Source organism: Eucyclogobius newberryi, unplaced genomic scaffold (genome assembly GCF_026437365.1).
Source record: "Eucyclogobius newberryi isolate DKJ021-1_F unplaced genomic scaffold, fEucNew1.0.hap1 SCAF_9, whole genome shotgun sequence".
Lineage (NCBI taxonomy): Eukaryota > Metazoa > Chordata > Actinopteri > Gobiiformes > Gobiidae > Eucyclogobius > Eucyclogobius newberryi.
The window spans coordinates 30,931,429-30,958,958 of NW_027316532.1; the positions used below are offsets into that span (position 1 = coordinate 30,931,429).

At 42.0% G+C, this 27,530-nt stretch overlaps 1 protein-coding gene across 2 annotated transcripts; it reads right to left on the minus strand.

Annotated features, from left to right (window-relative positions):
• Nucleotides 1–26,303, minus strand: arhgef18b (rho/rac guanine nucleotide exchange factor (GEF) 18b). Of its 2 annotated transcripts, XM_072437990.1 has the most exons (26): nucleotides 26,285–26,303; nucleotides 25,065–25,139; nucleotides 24,863–24,971; nucleotides 18,610–18,790; nucleotides 14,898–14,959; nucleotides 14,774–14,819; nucleotides 13,696–13,885; nucleotides 13,467–13,573; nucleotides 13,227–13,367; nucleotides 12,884–13,134; nucleotides 12,592–12,717; nucleotides 12,390–12,507; nucleotides 12,028–12,282; nucleotides 11,828–11,904; nucleotides 11,568–11,746; nucleotides 11,074–11,147; nucleotides 10,721–10,906; nucleotides 10,513–10,647; nucleotides 10,307–10,416; nucleotides 9,927–9,995; nucleotides 9,797–9,844; nucleotides 9,434–9,715; nucleotides 9,195–9,356; nucleotides 3,952–4,261; nucleotides 2,750–2,878; nucleotides 1–1,708 (listed from the first exon to the last, which is right to left on the minus strand). In XM_072437990.1, the coding sequence occupies exons 4-26, from the start codon at nucleotides 18,611–18,613 to the stop codon at nucleotides 1,464–1,466; spliced, it is 3,306 nt and encodes a 1,101-aa protein (XP_072294091.1). In that variant the 5' UTR covers nucleotides 18,614–18,790; nucleotides 24,863–24,971; nucleotides 25,065–25,139; nucleotides 26,285–26,303; the 3' UTR covers nucleotides 1–1,463. The 2 variants fall into 2 exon arrangements, with proteins under 2 accessions (XP_072294091.1, XP_072294090.1); XM_072437989.1 differs by lacking the exons at nucleotides 24,863–24,971; nucleotides 25,065–25,139; nucleotides 26,285–26,303 and having other exon boundaries at nucleotides 9,207–9,356; nucleotides 18,610–18,770.
• Nucleotides 26,304–27,530: the final 1,227 nt, after the last annotated feature.

A 27,530-nucleotide genomic window follows, 5' to 3' on the forward strand; every position in this document is an offset into this window, starting at 1 on the left:
TTTCATTTCAAGTTTTTTATTTCTAAAGTTGGTCTAGATTAAGAGTTGGTGTTCACAGGTTGATCTCTAACATATCTCAATGAATAAAATTAAAAAATAACAAAAGTCAGCTGCGTGCTACAAAGTCATTAGACAGCTCTTGGGCAAATAAAACAAAAAAACAAGAAATAAAACCATTCATTTAAGCCTTCAAGTATGCTACTAACCAAAGTGACTAGTGGATTGGCCGAGGAAATAAAATAGGTTCTTGATATTTACACGTTACAGGTCCAATATGTTGACAAAGTAACACAACAGTGATGTGACGGACTGGCGGCTGTGGGTTTTCAACATCAGCTAATAATTTACAACAAGACAAAAAACCTTTAAAACGATGTGGAGACCGTACGGCCGGCAGAAGCACACGCGTTTGACTACGTCCTACAAACATGACGCTGCACGTGGAAGATGAAGGATTTCAAAATATGGCAATTAGGCAGCTACAAGTTTAGGAAAGAAAGCTTCTCTCAGAGCTACACAAAGCTTTGGCTTTTAACTGAACTAAATACACGAAACACAAAATAGTACCAGAGTTGTGCACTTTAGCTTCAATGCTACAAAAAAAGACAATCATGTAACAGCACTAAGTGATTGTGGTTTATCGTACACACACAGCCTCATGTTTAATCAAGTCAATATTAAGAAGTACTACAGTTTTGGCTGATGTTTGCATCTCGTTCACAAAACAAGTGATTAAAGACAAATACAAAAGTTATGTACAATCTATACATATTTTACATGAAGCTGCTTAAGATCCAGCAGATCCACACTTAAAACACAGAAACAAACAGTGTAGTCTCGTTATTTCGTTTTTCTAAGACCAAATTATCAGGGAAAACAAACTCTTTATATCTTTCTGTTGTCATAAGGTTTAATACCAAAGCCTGGAGACTGGAGTGAAAAGTGATTTGGAACCTTATGCAACAGCCTGGGAAAGAATCAAATCCTTGTCTCGCTAAAGCCACTAAGTTTCACAAGAAGATATCTTTAGCTTTCTGGAGTAGTCACAATTAAGAACATAATGATATGAGCCTTCATAGATTTGTGCAACTGTACAACAAAAGACAAACACATTCTTATCCACTAAAGCATCCCAGATTAATCAAGAACGGAGTGTTTACGCAGTGCAAATAAAACAAGTCCGAGTGAGAATGAACCTGGATTGTTCAGACTTTGTGGAGATCCAAAACAGCACTGAAGTTGTTTGTGTTCACTTTGTCTTCAGCTCTTGAAACACATTGAATGCAAAAAATCCTTCATAACAAATGGCTACAGTAATTTGAACAAACTCCGGAGACGTCCAAAACTCGTGCATCACGGACAAAAGCAACAATGGGCAAAAGCTAGAAACGTATCAGCCTCTACTTCATGCAGATATTTTCACCCGAGTCGAAAATCAGATGCAGGAATGTGAAGTCCGTGCTTCAGAAGAAGATGACGTCCTCCTTCAGGTCGTCGGTGGTCCCCTGGTACGGCGGGGGGGCGCCGGGCTGGGGACGGGCCCCGAGGCTCGAATGCTGGGGCTGGAAGAGGAACGAGCCGGAGCCGAGGGAGTGGACCGAGAGAGGGGGCTGCAGAGGGGGCTTATGGGTAGTCACTGGAGGAGAGGTGAGGAGCGAGGAAGTGCTGTGGCTCTCCGGTCCAGCACTGTCCGGTGGAGTCAGCGGATCTAAGAGGAACAAGAGAAGGTCAATCAGCATTTGACCTTTTGTAGGTTTGTATTTTTTATGAATAGGCACACTGCATATTAATGAACATCTGTAACTGTTACAAGTGTAAATATGACTATCTATTTTTTGTCACTATGCAGACAAATACAAAAAGAACAGTCAAAGTCCACAGATAAAGTGCTCACAGACATAGTTTTACAGTGATGGACATTCTCTTATTGGTTATAAATTCAAGATGTAATGCTGATCCGTCTTTCTTTTACTTCTCAAACGATTATCATGTTTTAAGATAAGATAAGATAAGATAAGATGATCCTTTATTGTCCACACATGGGGAAATTTCATTGATACAACGCAGTAGATACAGAGGAAAAGGACAGATCACAGAATATAGGAAGTTTAAAAAACACTCTCAATAGAAGAACTCTTTTAAACAAAAACTCCTATAGACAAAACCTCCCATTTCCCAACAAGGGATGGAGGGGAAAAATTAGGATGTCCGCCGGGATAACGTGACGATCTCCGGGTAAGACGATGGTTTTCCGCAGTTTCATGAGTTCCTCCTTTGTAAAGAACTCTTTTAGAACTCTTTCAAAGCAGAGAAAAAACCCATAGACAATTCAAAAGAAATATTTGTGTGAACTATTTATGTCAGGTTTTCTCTATTTGAATGTGCCAGTCTGATGCCCAGTGTTTGTCCGAGTACTGCCGTGTCTAAGTGTCTAAAAGTGTCTCCAGATTTCACCACCAATGATATTTTGCATTGCTTTTTTGCACATTGGTGATGAGACCTAATATTAAACCAACAGCAAATCGGTTTAATATGTTGAGTGCATTAACAAAGATGACAGTGAGATCACGTCCAGACCGTTTGTTCTCAGAGTGGTGGATTATGAAGTGTGTGTTGGAGGCCATTAATCAGAGGCGTGTGAACCTGAGCGATGTTTACACAGGGAGCGGCCGGCGCACAGTGGTAGGTGCGGGCAGATTAAGCCCGTCGCCGCTTTGATAGTGCGTAACGTTATAAAAGCGTCCCGTACCGGCGTGGGGCAGTGGAGACGTGGACACGGTGAGGGGCTGATGGGGGCTGATGGAGCGCTTGGCCTTCAGGGAACTGTCGTCTCGAGCCGACAGCTTCAGGGGCAGCATCTGCTTCATGTCCATGGACGCTGGAGGCAGAAGAGCACGAGTGAAGACAAACAGAAAGAGATTCGATTGCACAATTGGGTTAAACTTTCAACGAGAGCGGGGCAGCTTCGGCTCAATTCGATAAATAAGAGGGCTGACCCAATTTAGACGTCTGATGTGATCCTAATGAAGCACTTAAGTCAAACGCATGTCAGCCGCAGATGGAACGAGACAAAGAACTGCAGCGCTGCATAACCAACACCAACATCTGTCCTCAACTAACAAGCACAAAATATTGTTTCAGTGAATAGGAAATATATGTACGACTTGATCTAATACTACAACAATGAGAACTACAGGCCTGTGCTTTTAGTCATTTAGTTGATCAATGTCAGTTTTGTCTTAGTCGAGCAACTTTTTTTATTAGTGGACTTATTATTTCATTATAAAGGCTTCATTTGAGCAATAACAGAAGGATGACGGCATTGAGTGAGTTAACTGGAACTTTAAATCATGAGTTTGATCTTGATTTTAACCAGTAGTGGAAAGTAACAAAGTACAAGAGTAAAAGAACTGTACAAAAGTCAAATCTTTATGAATCTGTACTTAAGCGATTTGAGAGCAGGTATATGCACTCTCTACTCCACTACACTTTAGAATTAGACTAAAGAGTAGAAAGTACTTTTCAGTAGTATTCTAGATGGTTATGATGACATTTTCCCAAAAGATTTTAATCACATCAGGTTTGGATAAAAATATATAAATAATAAAAATTCTAAAAGTGGATTATTCAACAGTCACTTCAATACTTTTACTTAAGTAGATTATTTTAAGTGATATTGAGTAATATTTTACCCCTGTAGCTGTACCTTTACAAACTTGATTTCTTCTTCCACCACTGCTTTTAACACATGAGGACATACAGTAGAAGTTAAAAGTACACACATAGTTGTTTAGGTCGGATGCTTTTAGTCGACTAATTGATACTACTACTACCAGGGACATTCTGTTAAAACCTGAATACATTCCTTCCTGGGACAGAGTAAAGTTAAAAGAGGAGCTTGTCTACTCCAAGTCACCTTGGCATCACTGAGGGCAAAGGTCAGTCCCGTACCTGTGCTGTCAGACCTGTGTGAGGCCTTCACGCTCTTGCCCAGCTTGTTGCCCTTGACGCTGCTGAGCGCGGCCAGCTTGGTGGGGATCTGCTGGGACACGCTGACAGACTTGTGCTGGTTGGTGGTGCTGAGCAGGTGCAGCGGGACCTCGGTCTTCAGGGTGCAGCTGCTCACTTCCCTCCTCACCGTCACCTCGGGGCGCTCGGGGAAATCGGCCGGCGCCACAGACATGCTGTTCCTCAGGCCCTTCAGGTCCGATAGGCCGGCGGTGCTGGGGACGCCGTTCAGACTGCCCGACAGAGGAACCACCTGCGGCAACGAGAGAAATGTGAAGGAGTTCAAAGAAACACATTATGCTAAACAGGACTTTAAATAACATAAGAACATAATCATTTTAGATTTTGTTCATTGTAAACTGCAATATTCATCTAAAATGGCTAAGTTAGAAAAGGGTCCATAAACGTCCTGTTCAAAACAGGAGAACTGATAAGCTCCGCCTCTTCATCACGGTGTTTCTGGAACAGTCTTCCTGAAGATGTGAGACAGGACTCTACTCTAACAATGTTCAAATCTAAGCTAAAAACAGTTTTGTTTAACTGTGCATATGACTGAAAGGATTTTTCTTTGCACTCTTCTCTTTTATGACTTAACTTGTTTTTAATTAGTTAATTTGATTGTATTTCTGTTTCTGTAATTTCTTTGTGATTTTAATGCATTTTTCCTGCTGTGTGAAGCACTTTGAATTGCCTTGTGTATGAAATGTGCTCTACAAATAAACCTTGCCTTGCCTATTTCATTGTAACAAGCAGAATGTCCAAAAAAAAGAAACAACAAATATCACAAATGATGCACAACCTAAAATAAATCAATCAATAATTCGACTAATGCACAGCCCAACCTGACACCGCTGTATTGGTGGTTTATGGTTCATGTTGTGCAGTGTCATGTTATGATGGGTCTGTGTGAGCCCGGTGCTTTATGTTAACCCTCGTGTTACACACAGCACAGAAACACTATCTGTGGAGCTGCAGTGTATTTATGGGCTCAACTCAGAATCAGAACCACATGCGGCACTTTCTGCTGTGCTGAGCCAGCACTTGGTGAGTTTGGGACGGGCGTTTCATGAGCTCGCGACGCTCAAGGACAAAGTGCACACACCAGATGAGAAACATAAAACCCCTGATAGTCTCTGTGCACATAAAGGCGTGTCTGACACAACAGACGGAGCAGCAGAACAGCGACATGGCTCCAATGACATCAGTGCATTAGGAAAACCACAGCATTGTGTGTTCAGCTAATTATACACACTGCACAATCATTTACCAATCATGACAACGCCTGGCCAAGTTAGAGATCTGTGGAGAGGCGACCCTGCTCACAGCAAGAGGCTTTTCGCGATACTTTGAGCAATAAAAACATGAGGTTTAATGCCATACTGTGGAATATTCCAGGCAAAGCATTAACATATCATGCAGACAAGTCGGCGGAGAGGTTACGTAGTGTAGCTTTGATTTCATTGTTTCCTACAGTGACAAGTTAAGGCAGTATTTAATGTCCCTTGACTGGGCTGCTCCCTTTTGATGCAGATTGTTTGCCGATGACATTGTTGTACTTCACCTTGTCATATACACTGCACTGGACAGATAATGGGGATTCAAACCGGTCACACTATGGTTCCTGATGATTGCTTAAAGGTGGAATGGACGATTTTTTTCAGCAAATTTTTTATCATATTTCCTCGTGGCGTGGATAAATCATTTGTCCTGCCACGTATCAATCATAAAACGCACCTACCGCTCACCTGCAGCCGCGTGCGGTTCGTCCCCATTTTTCCGCGTGCCTAAGCGCATGGATCTATCATAATATAGTTCCCTCAGTGTACGGGGCAAAATGAAGACGGAGAAAGACAGTTCGAGCTGACTCAGAAGTGGACAGAAATCTACGGGAGACGAGAGATGCGATGCGCTCCGTTGCGCTAATAAACAAAACGCACGTGTGTGTTGTATCAGTCCGCACGGGGGAGTGCGCATGTGCACTTCCGCCTGCGTTCTCAAATCGCCGAAAAATCGTCCATTGCGCCTTTAACTCACTGCACTACTGCCACTATTAGCACAAAAACTACACAATATCATAATGTGTCAACAGTTAAATTGGGCTTTTCCTGAATATTTTTAGAATGGTCTTGATCCACATACTACACGACCAAATGGAAATATTAAAGAAACCTTGATTATTTTGTGTTCAAAATGACATGCTATTTGTTTTTTTTAAATCATCCTGGTATATACTACTAGGCACACAACTCCTCGCCACACTTATTGAAACTCCAAAATCTCTATAATTTTCTTTTCATTATCTTTTTACTTTTCATTTGGAAAAACCTTAACACTAACACACATCTACACCACACAAACACCATACATACTTATTCAAGACTTGGTGATGCTTGAATTAAAGTAAAAAAAAAACAATAATAATTTTGGCATTTGTAATCAGTATTGAACCGTTTTTCCTTTTTCTGCCTTAGCCTCCATAGCAGAGCGTGACATTTGAACACTGCGACAACACCACAGGAAGCAGAGGCAGGCTGTTTGTGACCTGTTCCTTTAAATAAACCCCTTTTTCCACAGCACTGAACATCCATCAGCAGCTCACAGATGCCCCATTGTTGCCGTGGACCAGATGAGCGGCTTTTTGAGACGCAGAGGCAACAGGTTTCCAGGGCAGTAAACCTTCAGATCCGACAACGCGAAAACAATTACCACTGGATCTGCCCCAGAAACGCCCTTTGATTACAGGTAATTATCACATTGTCTGTCGAGATACTCCAGTTATAAACACAACAATGCTGCTCACTTCAACGTGCATTAAGCTATTTTTCTGGTGGAGTCCGCCGCTCGTCTCCATGGAGATGTTACTCCTTTGCCAGAAATGTTTCACAAAATGGCAACTTAATAAACTAAACTAAACAGAATGCACCTTTGAATAACAAGGAGATTAATGGTAGTTTTATATTACGATTCTATTCACTCTTTGTTACTCAGAACTAATCCTAATTTGTGAGCGTTTAAGTATTTTTGCCTAAAGAAAAGAATAGACAGGGAACAAGGCACCAAAACTGTTCGAAATGCGGTGCATGATATCGATAAACACATTATTGCGACGAGTGAGTGACGCCGTGTAAGCTCTGAACCATCACTAAAGAAACAAATACACTTTATCATTATATTTCTTTGAGATGCCTCTACATGCAAAATCGTTTTAAAGAATACAGTTCTTTTGATAATTAGCACAGTAATGTAACAAGCTTCCTTTTTCCAGATAAGCAGCTGCAACTAAAGATTATTTTAGTGGTCGACAAGTCAAGCGTTTAGTTCTTTTGTACACTGAGGCTTTTTAAATACATTGTCAACCAAATAAAGGTTGAAAAATGGCAACTGAAGGCTTCAAGATAGAGATGATTTACAAATAAAATGAATTATTGATGAAAATGAAACATTTGTTGTTTTTTTACATTTTGGTTTAATAATTCTGCTTTGTCTTTGCTATAAAAAAAGGTGTTATGATGATCAAAATACAACTGCTATTATTCTTCAAAGTCGTCTAGTCATGATGAGTCGATTCATCTTTGCAGTTGTATAAGCAACAATATGTTCTGCCAACCCATTAGTTCTGTAAATATGTACTGTATCAATATATTGCACAAAAAACAGCAACCTGCAATAACAAAGTATCTTCAAGTATCATTTCACACACCTAAAAAAAAGAAAGATTTAAATTCAAGCAGATGATTTGGGGGTTTTCTGAAGGATTTCCTCACAGTGTAAAGATGACTTATGGTGAATTTACTACAGATGACTGAAATATCCGCCCTGCAGTGCTGGGTACGTAGAGCTCTGCGCAGCGTGCTATTAGCGAGGAAACGAATGCTTTTTGCCAGAGTGTTGAACTTACGACAAGTTTGAGTCAACAATCTCATAAATCAGGTACAAGCAAGGGCCAGAGCAGGACACAAGACGACATGGAGGTGTGACGAAAACACAGCTGGAACATATGCTTTACGAGAACCCTTATGGTTCTGGTGACCTTTGCGAGTTCTTACACACCTGAGTATTTCAAAACTTTTTCTTAAGCATCAACGCGACACCTGGAGTTCACCTTTGGATCGATCCTAAATCACAGTAGACCATCAGTGTGATATTTCAGCTGTTAAATATTATATTGATAAGAGCTTCAAGGCTGTTTTGCAATAAAGCCGTGTCCCCAAAGCCAATAAAAATCCTTTATCAACAAGCGACGAGCCAACTGTCATCAGAATGTGACATGAAAGAGGTTTCTCGGAAGCCCGGCGTGTCACAGCAAGAGTCCTCTGTACTCGCACACACAAACAGGAATGTGCTTCATATGAGCCCAAACACCGAGAAGCGATATTAGGAAGTGGTTTGTTTACACAGGTCTTGAGTCTGGTTCAGATCCTGAGGTCAAAGCTGGTCAAAGCTGATACACGTTTGGTGTTGTGGATAGTGTCTGAGCACCAAAACAGTTCTCGTAATAGCAGTTGAGTCTACACTTGCCCTCAGTGTGTGCAGGAAACAAATGTATTGGCTAAAAGTGCAGAGTGATTCAGTCTTTATTTTATTTATAGGTTAAGAACAGACAAACCGCGTGGCAATCCTGTTTACTGATGTAATTCTCTTAAACTCTGTAATTACAAAAGTCTGGATTACTCATCACAACAGATGAGGCCAATTCACCATCTGGGCCTTTCTGACATCGTGCTCTTCGACATTTACACTCTAACAAGCACCCAAACTAATATGATAGTAAATGTCTGCTGTCACTAATGAAAAGATGTCATTGACCTTGTGTTTCATAAAAGAGGAAGAAATGGTGAGAAGGAACTAGCAACACAACGGTGATTGTGTAAAAAAGTATAAAAATAAACCGTTCAGCCTAGATTTTATTTAAAAACAGGACCAGAATCAAACTTTCCACACTGAGGGATATTTGATATAAGACGCTTTACTATTCACATGAAATTACAGCGTGGATCTTTTTCTTGTGAAACTTACACACAAAGACCACTTTGTGCAGCGAAAATGGAGCGGTGGACACAAGTGCACAAACATTCAGAAGAAAGGAAGACAGGACTGAGTGGTTTGGGATGTTTGATACGAGATATAAGCTTATCCTCAAACACAGTGATCTTTTGAAAGAGAGGACGTCTGTGTGAGATATTTACTGTGGTTCTCACCTCGATGGTCTTCCTCTTGCTCTTTTTCTGCTGTTCCAAACGCTCCTTCTCCTTCTCCACGGCTCGAGTTGACTCTCTCAGTCTCTCCAGATCTTCTTGATACTTCTCACGCTGCCTCTCCAGTTCCTCTCGTTCTTCTGTGAGCCGATCCTGCAATCAAATACAATCAAACCAAAAGAACTAAACTACGTAGAAGTGGAAACATTGCCGTTTTGTTGACATTTTACCTCCAGGCGTTTGCACTCGTCCTCTCTCTGACGCAGCTTGGCCTCAGTGGCCTCCACCTGGTGACGGTGCTTCTCTCGCTCCTTTTCCCAGCGTTGCTGCTCCTGCCGATGCTGAGCTTGAAGTTTGTGAAAATTTGCCAGTTCTTGTCTTTGGATAGCTAATGTTCTCTGTTTCTCTTGCTCTTGAAGACAGTTACCACGATAGCGGCTCGGGAGCGAGGAACGGTCAGTCAGTGAGGCTCGCTGCAACTCAATCTGACTGTCCTGCTGAGAAATGATAGCCTGGAGAAGACAAGCGAATGTACAAACATTAACACAAAGTTGTAAATTAAATGTATTATCAAACACTACCATTACTATTACCTGCAGACTGTAAAGCCTCTGAGAGAGCATGAGAACTCGATCGAAGAACTGAAATGAAAAACAGCAACATTAAAGAAACATCAAACATTTGTATAAACAATACTCTCTGAAGAGAGAGAAATGAACTGACCTCAGCCTCAGGGAAAGAGTCGCTCCAGATCCGGTTCCATCGTGGAGGTGAGCAGCCACTCACATCAACCTGAGCAGACAAAGCCAAAGAATAAGTTTGGGAGAAAGAGCATATTTCACACATCACTTCCTGTTCCTCCGTAATTAAACATCGCTCGCTTCCTCTCCATCTTCTCCCCTCTTTTCTACTTCTCATTGTTTTTATCTTTTAGGTATGAAGGGGGATACAAAGCCTTAGGCGCACCAGCGCCATGTCTGCAATGATTAACGATACAGTAACTAGATTCTTATTTACACTGGGTTTTGAGTTTGTATTCGTATCTCGTGACATTCACATTAAACAGTGACATCATGGGCCCAGTGTATGGACAGAAACCCTACCGTTGCTTCGTGCGTGACGTTGTCACACGGGTCTTGCAGATGTGGATCAGAGCTGGCTCGCTGACACAGATCTTTGTTTTTACTTTCAACAGAAGTATTAACAGTGACGTCTGAGACAAAGAAATCAAGAAAAAAATACATATCAATATCAACACCGCAACAGACAAATATGAAATATGAATAACACAGAGCTTGTCAGAACTCACTGTTATTGAGGATGGTTGGGGAACTATCATAGCCCCCAAAGGTGCCTGCTCTCCTGGGCAAAGCCCCAGAGACCTCCTCATGCCTGTGCGGCTCTTCCTTTACTCCAGACTGCAAAAGGTTCTGCAAGTTCTCCACTGTTGTAGACAAATTAAGTTAATAATTATAGTGGCTAATTCAAAAGCACTGTAAAGTTTGAAAAGTGTGCACCTTCAGTGATGGCTCCTTTGAGAAGTGCCTCCCCCTGCTGGAGGTCTGTGCCATCACCACGGAGCAGCAGTCGAGAGCGCGAGGCAGTGTCCTCCACTCCAGCCACAGACTCTGCAATGTCTGCGAACAGCTGCAACTTCTCACTGAGCGCCTGCACAATCACTGCATCCTTCTGGCTCAGGCGTTCTACGATCAGAAGTAAAGCTTTTAACAAATGCAAAAACACCAAGAGCCGCTGCTTTACATTAACACACACTTAAAATGTAAAGGACAATGTATCAAGCCAATGGTACACATGCTCCCTCTAGTGGTGGTGTGCTTCCATTTAAGTTACCTCGAAATTCTATGGTTACCTTGAACTTCTTTGAATCTTGATGCACGTGCTTCCTCCTCCTCACTAAATAATCTCTCTTCTGTTTGAGGACAGCTGTAGAGCATAATAAATATAGAATTGGTCTTTTTCAGTTTAGATCCACTGCAAAAAGGCGTGTAACAACTCAGGCGTGTTCATCTGTGTGCACACTCTATGTATGTCTTGCAGTTCTCTGACCGCCTGTGTGTGCGCTGCCCCCCCCAGCCCCCCAAACAGCTCACCTCCCACATAGACGCAGACAAAGAAGTTTGTATTTTTGACATTAAATTGTCAAAGCAGCGTGGATATGCGGCGCACTTAAATGACATCAGGACGTGGCTGAGGGCGTTTTATATTGTTTTTCAAGGTGCGTCCTTGGATTTTGCAGTGTGGCTCTCACAAAGCACATTGTCACAGTGTGGCAGTGTTACAACCCCTACACCCCATAACACAGTTTAACAAAGTAAGTCTGAGTTTATAAAATGTTCTGCACACCTTTCCACAGCTTGCCGGATGTGTGTCATCCATGTGTTGCGTTCCTCTTTTGAGGAGGTGTGGATCTCGTACATTTCTGGTTCATTGGATGAAGCACAGATGAGAAACATGGCTTTTTCTTCATGGGCCACTTCCCGAACAATCAGCTTCTGAAGAGAGATCACTGATGGCTTGTTATCCTGTGAAGGAAAATGTGTTTATGTTAAATATCTGAAAGGAAATATTCAATGTGTGGTGTGTTTTATTGTCAGATTACTCACCACAGCGGCAAAAACATATCTCTGGTCCTTTTCTTGGATCAAAATCAGTACATCGGACAGGAGGACAGCAAGTATATCTGCAAAAAGCAAGTCTTTTTCTTATCTACCGTTGCTTTGTCAAGAGGATCGATTCTAACTGCCATGGGCCTAATGTACATTTACCACTTCTAAACACAATTTTTCTAAACACATGTATGTACCTTTGAGCCGGCCAGAAGCCGCCTTCCAGTTGACTGTGCCTTGATGCAGAAGCCGCCTTCGACCCTGAGCCAGGTCCTCTCGGCGGAACACTCGACCATCTTTGATTTTCCCCTGTGATTTTGGCTCCATTTTGTTGTGTATATCTCGGAGACAGGTCGTTTTCTCATGAAGGTTGACCAATGCGTCAACTTGAACAATTGTGCGTTTAATAAGAGTCAGTGCATGAGTTAAATCCTCATACTCCTGTGTACCAACTGCAGAGGGGAGAAGAAGAGTGAGGATATTATAAATGTAACCTCTTTGCCCAATTACCTAAAGAATGAAATGTGGACATCATTAGCAGCAGAATGTGACACTTTACCTTCTGTGTTGTGGAGTATCCGTTCTACTAACACAGGGTATTTTGTGATGCGCTGAGTCACAAGCAAAATACACTCTGTCACACCTAACCGCCGCACAATGGACAAGTTGTTGATTCTCTGATTTTAAAAAGAAGGGAAGACATTTATAAAAATGAAAAAAGAGCAGCTTTAAACATTGTAACAAGACAGTAGTTTTCCTACCCGAATGGTGTTATGAAACTTTTTGTTGTTTTGAAGCTGCTCTTTATAGTAGCCGACAGCCTCAGAATGGTGACTGCAAAAATCTCCATAGCCGTCTTTCATCTTCTCTCCTATTTCACCTGAGAACTGAAAACACTCCGAAGAGTTAGATTGTCGTACAGCTTTACAGTGTGCCATGTTGTTGCTTTATTCCTTTCATATTTTCCAAAACATGTACAGGTAATTCATATTATAAATTCATTCTCAAATCATTCAATCTTCATATTTATAAAGATCAATAATTGGCTGGTACCTGCGTGATCAGAATGTCAGCCACTCTCTGTATGAGGAAGTTTCTGTTGTTTGGAAATTCTAGGTTTTCTCGTCGCCGCTCTTTAAGTCGGGACAAAAAGTGTGTGTGCAGCTCCAACAGGTTTTCCAGACGAGGGAACAGACAGTCTATTCTACTCGAGTCCATCTGAAGACTCTCCTTCAGCCCGTGAACATAAACTTGCAACATGATTTTCAAGGTCCGCACATGGTGCATCTCGGTCTGCATCAGCTCTATAGGATGAGAAACACCACATTTTAAATACAAGAAAAAGAAAAAAACTTCACATACATCCACTTAATACAAGACGACAAGACACACTTACCATAAATTACACCTTGTCTCTTTACAATTTCTTTGGAGTGTCTTTTGACAAACTGTTGGTCAACAGCTAAACTCCATGACTCTGCCTCCAGATCCTGAGCATCAGACTCAAGCTCAGCTCGGACAGCAGCATAGTGAGCATCTGAGAGAGAAGAAGACGTTATAAACCTATGAAAGCTGTAATAGTATTTACAAAATGCATCCCTGGTTTAACACTAAAACTGCAAACTAAGCTTTATACCTTCTACAATAATTGACTCCACAGTAGAGGGCGCAAGAGAAATGACATCCTCATTGCAACGTTTGGATCGTAGACTGTCTGTTTCATCCATCTCCCCAGGGAGAGAGCTGTGAAAACAACAGAATACACAGAATTCAGACCCTGTAACTAGGTGAAGCAATTACAACAAAGTCAACTCTTTCCCCCTCGCTTAACCTCGTAAGTGATATGAAGAGTTGAAGGCACTGACCCTGAGCTGCTGTGGTGACGGAGACTGGCCATAGGTGCGGCAGATGCTGCGCTGGAGCTGGAGCTGTGGGCAGCAGCTGGTTGAGTGTGACCTCCCCGTGGAAGAATGGTCATGCCTGGGACACTGTGACAACTCGAGTGGCCATCCGGGGCCTGGGATGATGCCGACTCGCGCTCTCTGTCTTTAATCGCTGGAGCACAAAAATGAAAAACAGGTGAGGAAGAGAAGGAACAAGAAGAGGAGGGACAGAAATGAGAAAGCCGCCAGTGATGCTGTTTGCAGGATCTTTTCACCAAAGATCTTGACAGAGAACGGAAGAAACGGCAGGTGAGCAAGTCCCGGTGCATGAGAACTCGCACTCTCGCTGGAGCGGACAGACCGCACGACGGCCACGAGCACAGAGAAGATGCTTTAGCCTTCTTAGGACAAGGTTTGGAAGAGCTCCCAGGTGTCTTTTCTGATGCTAAGGCCATTGTAGATGGGTTAGTCTCAGCTGCAGCTGTGGTGCTGTAGTGTGTATAAAGCCCAAAGAGAAGAAGCAGAAGCCAGTCCAATGCATCCCATTTTAAAGGTTCCAGGTGTTCGAGCAAATTCGAGAATAAGGTCCAGCCTTTTATATTTCACACACGTTAGCTCCTTTTCCTTGTCTTCCTGACCCCCTACGCAGGCTACTGATTGGCTGGAGCAGGTATGAACTAAAATCAGGTGTGTTTGATTAGACTCCAGCTGTTCACATGAAAATAACAATGGTGACAGGAGATTAATTTAAGCCACTGCTGACCTCGCCTGTATCTCCTGTGGCTCTTAGTCACATGCAACTGAATAAGCCAAATGTTGCACCAAGCATCAGGTAATTACACTGGCACTCCTCAAACCTCTCACTTGCACATCTTATAGGATGCTCCCTATAAAGGACATACAGATTCTCCTGGCACACGCCATCAAGTTTAATGTTTTAATTAGCCATTACAAATCACTAGAGGGTAAACTCCGCCGCTGTAATTTGACTCAGTGGGACTAAGGCCATGTTTCTTTTTACCATCACAAACTTTCTGCTTTATTTGTACATGAGGCTTACCGAAGTGTGATGACGCTGATGAGCTAGTTCTTAATGACGTGTCTCTCTGTGGGCAAAGAAGAAGGTCCATTTGTGAACTACGGTTACCCAAGAATAGTAGAATGTAATAAATGTCCTTCTATACCTTGTTACTGGTGCATTCAGCCAGTAGACTCTTACAGCTCTTGTGGACATTTACAGCACAATCTGAAAAACAGCAGGACAGAAGAAAAATCAACTTCGGGGCTTCTGGCTACACCAGCGACTGCTCTGGTCAGAATTGTATAATTTTACTTTATTTTTTAAATATTTGAGGCACACTTTTTATTTTGCTGTGTTAGGTCATATATTATTATCATCGCTTTGCTCAAAAGTGCATGTTTGGTAATGATAGTGCCGTGATGTTGCAGCGTGGCTTCTTGTGTCGACTATCCCCTGGAGGAGGCACAAACAAATGATCACTATGCAAAGCTGCTGTGCAAACCATGAACACTGAAACCAAGTCCATGTGCAAAAGACCATTTTACTCCTCGGTACGGCTGAAACTAATGATTATTTGCAGCAAATAATCTACAACTAATTAAGAAATCCAATAATTGTTATATGGGCAATAAAAAAAACTGCAAAACACACCATGTCCTTAGAAAATAAGTTTTGTGACTCAAATAGAGCAGGAAACACATTTGAATGTTTGATGAAAAGCCCACTGTCAATAAAAAATACTCCATTAGGATGATGGAAAATGAAAAATGTCCTATTCACAGGCCTTTTGCGATCAAAACAACAAATCAAAAATAATTGCTAGATTAATTGAAAAGCAAAATATTTGTTAGTTGCAGCCCTTTGATGTACTCCTTTACAGTAAAGTATTAAAGAATGGGCTAATGTACACCAAGTATTACAGCATCGGAAGACACTTTAGTAAGTCTGATGTTTCGAGTCCTTAGATAACATCAATAGAGACGGTTTAAGTGATGGGCCATCTCGGAGGACGGTGTAACCTCGCTCAGCACATTCTCTGTTTTACATCAAAACCACCTCCACAGCTCAAATCTGCTGACGAGTGACTAACCCTCCCACAACGAGCACAAGCTCATGGTGTCTGCACTTGAATGAGCAGTGAGGTGACATGGAAATACAAACAAATCTATGTCACAGAAGATTCTAAGTAGACAACAAGTGTTCAATCATGAAAGTTGTTTAATATAGAGTAAATGTCTTTTTAATGTAGAGTAAATGTCTTTTCCTATCCTGTAACAGAATCATGTGACACAGAATCATGTGTTTACCTGTGTTTATCTTTCTGGAAATATGGATTCAAGGAACTAGAGATTGACTGATATGGGTTTTTCCATCGCTGAGGCAAAGCCAGCACCGATATTTTAGTGTCAAGAGCAGCCAATGGTCATTTTGAGACATGTAAAATTGTTATTTGAAATGAATACAAACTCAATAGTTCTCTATAACATGCACTTTTGGGTTATTGGTAATTCGCTTTCCTTTAAGCAGACGACCAGCACACAAAAACGCGCGTGCGTGCGTGTGTGTGTGTGTGTGTGTGTGTGTGTGTGCATTATCACATTGAAGGCCAAAGACAAGAGAGAAGTCACTGGAGGGCTTGTTGTGGTCAGGCCCCTGCCAAGTACAATTAGCACCATGTGATCCAGTCAGAGCCTGGACCATTCCTGTTCATGGGTTTGGAGCTATGGCAACGATGCTCTGACGTTAAAGCAATGAGAAAGTTCATGTGAAAATCATATATTTTGGATGAGAAAAGGTCCTAAAAATCCTTCACATCAGAAATAAATCATGTGCTTGAAACCCATTAATTTAAGATAAGATAAGATAAGATAATCCTTTATTGTCCCACATGGGGAAATTCCATTGATGCAACGCAGGTATTTGGTACAGAACAAAGCTTAAAGAAACCAAGTCTGTAGTTCATGATAGAAGGAATAACCTCACGCAAACATGCACACCGTGCTTTACTTGTGTGAATATATAATAATGTCATGATAGTTCGTACATGAACAGTAAAGGTCATGATAATAAGACTATTGCACCATCTGTGACGACCACTAGCCCCACAAACAATGAGACATTCTGTATATTAGCCTCCATCTAAGCTATTTACAACTGACTGTGTCTCTCAGAGGAAGATAGTATACCATACACACAGGCTCATTTTCAGACTTTAGGAGATTTGATTGGACCGTCAAAGTTTAAATCATGTCCTTGATGCAGCTAATGATGTTAGCATCACCTGTTGAGCTTCTGCAAGAAGCAAGAAACTAAAGACACATAAACTCAACCTCTGCGCATCAGACACAAGTATCATTAATAACAAGGTAATAACCTATGCAACTGTGAAGCTCCTCGTGTTACAACAGTGAGAACTATTCCACATTGAGTTAAGTCAACAATACATAACACATCGGTCCAGGCTAAGAGGCTAACGGTCTAAGCTAACTCGTTAGCACAATGTTGGGCAGTTCAAGCAAACGCAAATAAATACAGATTGTTTAAGTAAAATATATTTGTTAAACTTTAAATTGGTTTAGGTCCAACTTTGGAAAAGTTGGTGGATTAACAGCGGCATTTGTCATATATTAGCAGTTAAAGTGTAGGATAAAGGACTGAAGTCTCCCGAGCGAAACAACGGGAATGATCCACCTGATCCCGCTATGAGCCGCCGCTGCTGTTTCTTAAACCTGTTTCTTACCGTAACAGCTTTAAACTCCAGTCTGTCTCGCAGTCAAGTTCTGTCGATGCGTTTCCTTTGTGTAAAGTTACTTGATCGTTATAATCAATCACGAAGAATGTCCACATCGTTCGTTCGATCCAGTTTGTCGTGAGCTCTCCACTGGGAGCGTCTCTGGCATCGGCTAAAGCGGAGCATTCCGAGTCAGGCTCCTGCGGGCTCCTGCGGGCGGCTACAGTCGGCTACAGTCGGCCAGAGTCGGCTACAGTCGGCCAGTCCTGTCCCTGTCCAGGGCTTTGATTAAAGGGACACGGGTGTTTTCTCACGCCTGTGACTGTGACTGAGCCGGAGAAAGAGCTAGATGGTCAGATTAGTTACATTATCACTGTGACAATATAAAACAGGTGAAACTAAGAACAAAAAGGGAAATAGATGTTTAAGTTACCTGGCTTTTATCACTGTGTTCCTACACCGAAAATGCTGAATTATTGAATAGTCTTTTTATTGTGGTATTCTTGTAGTAAAACAGTATAATTACTTTTCAGAGTCTGTTATATCCTACACAAGTCTTTTATGGGATATGCTTTTTTCTGGCTTCAACAGCTGATCCAAAGAAATTGAGCAAGAAAAAGAAGCTGCACAGAGTTGAAATGTCCCCCAAAGGTCCTTCTCTTGTTCTTGCCATCAGATTGCAGGCATATAATGTAAGTACCGGTAGCTACAAACTACACCTTCAAGAAATGAAAAAGGAGTGCACAGAATATTGTGCTAATATATAACTTGGGATGGGCAGATTGACACCCAAAAGTGACTCAACTGAGAAGTGATATTTAAGTGTGACTTTGAGTAAGTAATGAGAAACTACAAAACCAGTCAGACTTCATTCTGGGGTTTCTATTTTGCATTACTTCCTTATAATTCTATAGCAGTAAAAGAGCCCAGGTGTTGTACAGTGCCATATTCCCATCAAATGCAAACCATTAAAATCACAAAATCATCATCACAAAACATTCCTCATCACTCAGTGGCTTGTGACATGCATAAACAAGCGTGCAATAGTGATATAAATAGATTGGTTTGTGTGAGCGTTTCCCCCGTGCGCGTACAAGCGTCTGCGTGAAGCGCGTGAAGCGCGTGCATGTGAGTGGTTACTCACTCATGCACTGCAGCCCATGCTTCTTCTGCAAGCCTTTGCTGCAGAGTGAGCAGGTGGCACAGCTGGAGAAAGCACCCTGCACCAAGACATGCCCATTGCTGCTGATGACACTGCTGCTGCGCTGTCGTTCTTTAACCTCCTTTACCCTCTCTCTCTGCTGCTCTTTCTCTCGACTCTTACCCTGGAGGAAAACATAAGCAAACATGAGACAGGTGACTGATTAAGGTTGACTTCAGGTCAGACATGCTCTGCGTCATACGAGCCGTGTAGTCTTTGTGTAATGGGATTAGTATGAAGCAGTGCTCTATTTACACTTCCTTTACGGAGGTATGTACACACACACAGGGCCAATGTAGTTGTTTCGCTCATGACAAGACAATTTGTGACAGATAATCTTCAAGATCAATCAGAAGATTAAAGCCGCAAGCGGCATCCAACGGCCCTCGCGGGCCGCCGGCCTTCCGACTCTGCACTTTCGACTTGATAAAGATGGCGCCCTTATTGTGTGTTGAATACGAACAATCAAAGTTAAGCTTGATCGGGCTATTGCCCACGGAGGAGTTTGTTAAAGTGTGAAGCGTAAATGTGAACATTTCATAGATTTAGCGTTTTTCCCATTTGTGACAGTATATTTGCAGCTCCACGGCAAAGAGACGGTAGCACTTAAAATCAAAATATGGATAACTTTTGATGCCCTGTTTGTGTAGATTATTTTCCCCAAATATGAGTTTGATCGGACAATCGCCCTAGGAGGAGTTCGTTAAAGTGTGAAGAGTAAAAATGTGGTGATTTGAGTGATTTCGCGATTTTCCCATAAGGATAACATGGGATGTTTCTGTCATCGCTACGGTTACGCCGTACAAAATATGACTTTGGCTCTCATACTTTTATTTTGGGGATGGCAAATGAGAATTGTGTGCAAAATGTCATGTCATTTGGAAAAACTCTATTGTTTATAGGCCACTCTGAAAGCCAAATAGTCAGAATTCTGGGAAACGTTTGCGGTTCCGTCGCACAGAGACCGTAAAAGCTATCCTTAAAATTTTGATAACTTTAGATGCCCCACTTGTCTAGAGGACGTACGCCGATTTTGAGGTCGGTGGGCAAAACGCACTAGGAGGAGTTCGTTAAAGTGTAAAACATAAAAATGTGGTGATTTGAGCGATTTTGCAATTTTCCCATAAGGATAACATGGGAGGTTTATGTCATCGCTACGACTACGCCGTAAAAATTAAGGCATTTGTCTGATTGGCTTTTTTGATCGGGACGCCAAAATAGAATTTTGGGTAAAGTTTAGAAAATTTTTGTAAAACTAATTTTTGACCTTCAATGTTAATTTAAAGGTCACTCTGTAGGGGGCGCTATCGTGCCCATTTGAATTTTGTCATCATAAACTGGTCCAAACTAATAAGTTTAACAACTGATTCAAATTTGGTCCTAATCGGACTCGTTTTGATCAAATGGGAGCAATTTTTAGATTAGCAATATCCCAAAATAAATTGTCCAACTTTGCGATTGCGCCGCACGTAGACCGTAAAAGGTATCCCAAAAATTTGGACAACTTTAGATGCCCCACTTGTCCAGAGGACGTACAACGATTTTGAAGTCAGTGGGCAAAACGCCCTAGGAGGAGTTCGTCAAAGTTTGACGTGAACAAAATGGCTAACTCAGTGTGTTTTCATTTTCAAAGGAAGATGGCGGGCATAGGGTAAGTCTGGGGGCGTGGCCACTGTAATATTTTTTTTTTGTCCTCACGAGAGGAATGCGTGTTTTCCGAATTTCGTAGCTCAACGAAAAAGTTGACCTCGGGGCGTCTCCCATAGGCGCAATGTATTTTGACTTTTGTCGGTGGCGCTGTCGCGCCATTTTTTAACGAAAAAAAAAATGGCCCAGAAAAAACTAAATTTTTTGCCGATTCTGAATTTTGGGTAAAGTTTGGTGAGTTTTTGAGCATGTTCAGGGGGTCAAATTAGAGATCAAGGCGCAGAAGAAGAACAATAAAAATTAAAGCCGCAAGCGGCATCCAACGGCCCTCGCGGGCCGCCGGCCTTCCGACTCTGCGCTTTCGACTTGATAAAGATGGCGCCCTTATTGTGTGTTGAATTAAAAAAGAACTTGACAGACGGCGACACATTGGACATGGCCAATCCAGTGCAAATCAACACAAGTGTCAGTCAAATTTGCTGCTCCGCCACACAGAGACCGTAGCACTTAGAATATAAATATGGATAACTTTTGATGCCCCGCTTGTGTAAATGATATTTCCCAAAGTAAAGCTTGATCGGGCTATTGCCCACGGAGGAGTTTGTTAAAGTGTGAAGCGTAAATGTGAACATTTCAAAGATTTGGCGTTTTCCCATTTGTGACAGTATATTTGCAGCTCCACGGCACAGAGACCGTAGCACTTAAAATCAAAATATGGATAGCTTTTGATGCCCCGCTTGTGTAGATAATTTCCCCCAAATATGAGCTTGATTGGGCAATCGCCCTGGGAGGAGTTCGTTAAAGTGTGAAGTGTAAAAATGTGGTCATTTTAGAGATTTCGCAGTTTTTCCATTTCTGACATATATTTGCGGGTCCGCCACACAGAGACCGTAGCACATAGAATCAAAATATGGATACGTTTTGATGCCCCGCTTGTGTAGATGATATTCTCCAAATATGAACTTGATCGGACAATCGCCCTAGGAGGAGTTCGTTAAAGTGTGAAGCGTAAAAATGTGGTGATTTGAGCGATTCTACGATTTTCCCATAAGGATAACATGGGATGTTTCTGTCATCGCTACGGTTACGCCGTACAAAATATGACTTTGACTCTCATACTTGTATGATCAGGATGGCAAATTAGAATTTAGTGCAAAATGTCATGTCATTTGGAAAAACTATTGTTTATAGGCCACTCTGAAGGCCAAATAGTCAGAATTCTGGGAAACGTTTGCGGCTCCGTCGCACAGAGACCGTAAAAGTTATCCTTAAAATTTGGATAACTTTAGATGCACCACTTGTCTAGAGGACGTACACCGATTTTGAGGTTGGTGGGCAAAACGCACTAGGAGGAGTTCGTTAAAGTGTAAAACATAAAAATGTGGTAATTTGAGAGATTTTGTGGTTTTCCCATAGGGATAACATGGGAGGTTTCTGTCATCGCTACGACTACGCCGTAAAAATGTAGGCATTTTTGTGATTGGCTTTTGTGATCGGGACGGCAAAATAGAATTTTGGGTAAAGTTTAGACAATTTTGGTAAAACTAATTTTTGACCTTCAATGTTAATTTAAAGGTCACTCTGTAGGGGGCGCTATCGCGGCCATTTCAATTTTGTCAGCCTAAACTGGTCCAAACTAGAACGTTTAACAACTGATTCAAATTTGGTCCTAATCGGACTGGTTTTGATCAAATGGGAGCAATTTTTAGATCTGCAATATTCCAAAATAAGTTGTCCAACTTTGCGGCTGCGCCGCACACAGAGCGTAAAAGGCATCTCAAAAAATTGGATAACTTTAGATGCCCCACTTGTCCAGAGGACGTACAACGATTTTGAAGTCGGTGGGCAAAACGCCCTAGGAGGAGTTCGTCAAAGTTTGACGTAAACAAAATGGCTAACTCAGCTTGTTTTCATTTTCAAAGGAAGATGGCGGCCATAGGGTAAGTCTGGGGGCGTGGCCACAATAATATTTTTTTTTGTCCCCACGAGAGGAATGCGTGTCCCGAATTTCGTAGCTTTACGCCAAAGTTGACCTCGGGGTGTCTCCCATAGGCGCAATGTATTTTGACTTTTGTCGGTGGCGCTGTTGCGCCATTTTTTAACGAAAAAAAAAATGGCCCAGAAAAAATCAAATTTTTCGCCGATTCTGAATTTTGGGCAAAGTTTGGTGAGTTTTTGAGCATGTTCAGGGGGTCAAATTAGAGTTCAAAGCGCTGAAGAAGAACAAGAAAAATTAAAGCCGCAAGCGGCATCCAACGGCCCTCGCGGGCCGCCGGCCTTCCGACTCTGCGCTTTCGACTTGATAAAGATGGCGCCCTTATTGTGTGTTGAATAAAAAAAGAACTTGACAGACGGCGACACAATTGACATGGCCAATCCAGTGCAAATCAACACAAGTGTCAGTCAAATTTGCTGCGCCGCCGCACAGAGACCGTAGCACTTAGAATATAAATATGGATAACTTTTGATGCCCCGTTTGTGTAGATGATTTTCCCCAAATATGAGCTTGATCGGGCAATCGCCCTGGGAGGAGTTCGTTAAAGTGTGAAGCGTAAAAATGTGGTCATTTTAGAGATTTCGCTGTTTTCCCATTTCTGACATATATTTGCGGGTCCGCCACACAGAGACCGTAGCACTTAGAATCAAAATATGGATACGTTTTGATGCCCCGCTTGTGTAGATGATATTCTCCAAATATGAACTTGATCGGACAATCGCCCTAGGAGGAGTTCGTTAAAGTGTGAAGCGTAAAAATGTGGTGATTTGAGCGATTCTACGATTTTCCCATAAGGATAACATGGGATGTTTCTGTCATCGCTACGGTTACGCCGTACAAAATATGACTTTGGCTGTCATACTTTTATGATCAGGATGGCAAATTAGAATTTTGTTCAAAATATCATGTCATTTGGAAAAACTATTGCTTATAGGCCACTCTGAAGGCCAAATAGTCAGAATTCTGGGAAACGTTTGCGGCTTCGTCGCACAGAGACCGTAAAAGCTATCCTTAAAATGTGGATAACTTTAGATGCCCCACTTGTCTAGAGGACGTACACCGATTTTGAGGTTGGTGGGCAAAACGCACTAGGAGGAGTTCGTTAAAGTGTGAAACAGAAAAATGTTGATATTCGAGAGATTTAGCGGTTTTCCCATAGGGATAACATGGGAAGTTTATGTCATCGCTACGACTACGCCGTAAAAATTAGGGCATTTGTCTGATTGGCTTTTTTGATCGGGACGCCAAAATAGAATTTTGGGTAAAGTTTAGAACATTTTGGTAAAACTAATTTTTGACCTTCAATGTTAATTTAAAGGTCACTCTGTAGGGGGCGCTATCGCGCCCATTTAAATTTTGTCATCATAAACTGGTCCAAACTAGAAAGTTGAACAACTGATTCAAATTTGGTCATAATCGGACTGGTTTTGATCAAATGGGAGCAATTTTTAGAGCTGCAATATTCCAAAATAAGTTGTCCAACTTTGCGGCTGCGCCGCACACAGACCGTAAAAGGTATCTCCAAAAATTGGATAACTTTAGATGCCCCACTTGTCCAGAGGACGTACGCCAATCTTGAAGTTGGTGGGCAAAACGCCCTAGGAGGAGTTCGTCAAAGTTTGACGTGAACAAAATGGCTAACACAGCGTGTTTTGATTTTCAAAGGAAGATGGCGGCCATAGGGTAAGTCTGGGGGCGTGGCCACAATGATTTTTTTTCTTTGTCCTCACGAGAGGAATGCGTGTCCCGAATTTCGTAGCTTTACGCCAAAGTTGACCTCGGGGCGTCTCCCATAGGCGCAATGTATTTTGACTTTTGTCGGTGGCGCTGTCGCGCCATTTTTTAACGAAAAAAAAAAATGGCCCAGAAAAAATAAAATTTTGGGCAAAGTTTGGTGAGTTTTTGAGCATGTTCAGGGGGTCAAATTAGAGCTCAAAGCGCTGAAGAAGAACAAGAAAAATAATAAAAATAATAATAATATTTTTAGCAAAAACAATATAGCCGTTTCCACTATAACAACAAATTATACATCGTTTGAAAGCTCTAAGCCTTCCCGATGCCGCCATGGGGAATCATCATTTCGAGCGCTTACGCGCTCGTCACTCCCTATTCCGTCGGGATGCTCCGCCCACTCCCCATAGATTTCCATTGATTTGAGCAGATACAAGCATGGCCCATGCCTGCGGCATGGATTCTCGCGTACGGGACGATGCCAGGAGGGTTTTTGGTGGAATGCAGCGCTTCGCGCTGCTGTTGTCAACAATGAGTGAATGGGCTACGCCCATTCACTCATTGTTGACTATTTCTGTCATAGCAGGAGTAAGTATGCATGATCCATGCCTTCGGCATGGGCTAGTTCACTGTACTTGCCAGGGGCGACGGGGCACCAAACATGCGGGCTGCGCCCGCATGTTTGGTCAGACAGTTGCAACGCTGCCGAAGGCAGCGTTGCGGGAGCAATAGGCCCGCCGCCCTGCTGGGGCTCGGGCCTAAAAATCCATTGTTGCAGCAAGATGAACAAAAGCGACAGAATTGAGGTTGGCTTCGATGTACCTTATCTTTATTGAAGGAACCAGTTACTCTGCTCCTGAGAGAGCTGAGCTTTCTCTTCACCTTGGTGCCTTTCTCCACTTTTTCTCCATGGTCTTCATCCTCCTCATTCCTGCACAAGAGGTTTAGGAGATGAAATTCCACACATCAATTTAATATTAAGGGGTAAGATCCAAATGTGATGTACAATGTTTGTGATACATACTCATTAGAGAGGAACTCGTACCACGTGACGTTCCCTGATACTTTGATGTCTGGGATGCTGTTCCTCTGCTTTGCACTGTTGAACAAAACAAGACTTTTAACAGACATGACATGGGAAAAAAAATTAACGCTTCAATGTCACAGCGCCTCCTGTTGATAAAACATTTTACATTTGTCTTCCATAGAAATTGGAGCGTAGGTCATTTGAGGATAATGTGCAGTATTGAGAAAGTTTAAGGGTTTGGAAAAACAACAGCAGAGGTGGGTAACTTGTGTAACTTTTTAATCAAATTGTACGAGTAGTTTTGGGACAACAATCCTTTGCTTCTTGAGTAGATACTTCCCACTGTGAGTAAGTTACAAAAGTGTTATGTTAACAATATTCAATTATTTGTGACTATTCGTGTTTTTTGCATCAGATATTATTCAGTTTGTCCTTATTTCTTTGATATATCCTTTGAAAATTCCAGATTCCGTGCCTTATTATGTACTGTTTTGTCCTTCCAATGACATTAACTTCAAATTATAAATCAGATGTTGATGTAATTTCATGAAACACTCCTTAGTACTTTTACTTGAGTGCAATTCTTGGCCACTCCTCCCACCTCTGCTGTTTAGTGATAGTGAAAACGCACAAACGTGACTACACCGGGAAGAAAACCCTGCATAAAACTGACTATCACTGCACGCCACGACACAGGTGATTGTGGGCAAAACCATTTTCTTTTACAAACACGGGAAAGTGCACAAGGAACAAAATGCCCACACAGAAGGCCTGGCCACCGTTGCCCTGAGAAGGATGATCAGCAGCAGGAGCCTGTTTACTTACCCATGGTACAACTTTAGCTCCCGCAGGACTTTCTGTACCAACAGCCTAAGACAAACAACACACACACACGGCCTTTGCAGTGAGGAGAGAAATGAGGAGCCCAGTGTCAAAGTGTAATTTACAGAAAGGATCCTCCCCGGCTTGCTGTCTCAACACCACATAAGACATACACATCTGTACAGCAGGGGCCTTTAAAGGAGCTGCAGCGGACGACTGAGGGAGGAGGAGGAGGATGTGGACACAAGACAGGGAGCAGGAGAGGCGGGGTAGGAAGAGCCCTCTCTGCTGCGTGGGAGTAATGCGTTATAACTAAGGAACAGCATGTGCACTGCTGTATCAGAGCGTCACCGCGCTGCAGGTAGCATGTTCTGACAGTTCTGCGCTGCACTCACATGTGACTGTGGCCTTCGCGCGACTGTAGGTTTTCCGCCGGGTCCACTGTGCGGAGAAGATGAATTGAATATGTGTTAATGGCAGCGGTTTGAAGGCGTCTGCAGAGTGTAAAATGTGCAGAGGCCCACCTCCTGCGACGCTGGCGGCCTGCTTGGAGGTCTGCACCACGCGAGAGATGTGAACCGCCCGAGAGCATTCATCTGCGGCCGGGACGTGGGCGCAGCAGTCGTGTCCGTCAGCACCGGCCGTCTGAAATCATCAATCATCAATCATCAATCATCAATCATCAATCATCAATCAGGCGTACATGTTTTAGAATACTGAGAGTGCATTTACAACTTTTAAAGAGTCTAATATCTTCAAGGTTATTCGGTTCATCGATAATCGTGATTATTCAGGCGCAATATAAACAACTAAAAACTAATAATCGTGACTATTTTGAAGGTAAAATAAGTTATTCAAATCCAATCTGCACTCCAAATCAGTGCACCTAAATGTGTTGTGCTTTTCAACCTGTCTTTTGCTTTGAGGGAGTTTGATTTCATAAAGCGTGTCACATACTAATGTGACAGTGGTGTATTAAAAGGAAAAGAATTGAAAGCTTTCACTTTTCTTTTGTTTCTGGGTCAATAATCGTTATATCGTGATGTTTATTCTCACAATAATTGTAACACTAAAATTAAATATTGTGACATCCCTATTTCAGACAAATGATTCATTCCTGATTTAAAGTATTATCTCTCTTTTATTCACTCCTTTGATCCTATTTTTTCCTTTTTCTCCCTCTTTTGTCCCTTCTTTTTCTCTCCAATCTATATTTTGTGTACTTTATCTTTCCATTAACGGGAAACATTTCCTTATTGCTTTTGCGGTATATCCACAGTGTTATGGAAGTGTGAATAATCAACATCAATACCACTCTGAACTACTCCACGATGGCTTTCCAACAGTTAAGCGTTACAGCTCATGTTTTCTCTTGCTTGCTTAGAAAAAGGTCCATATTTCACAGTTCAAAAGATACAATACTTCAGAATCATTGCCTTCATTTGAAACACACCGAAGTTGAATCGTATCTTGACTCAACATAGCAATAGTGTCTAACATGAGAGAAATATACTGTGCATCAATTCATAATGCGTACAAAGAGGTCTCAAACTGACCATGTTCTGTTCACGAGAAGCACCAGTAATTACTTAAGATGAATATGGAAACTTAAAGGAACATTATTCTTTAAATCCTGCGCAC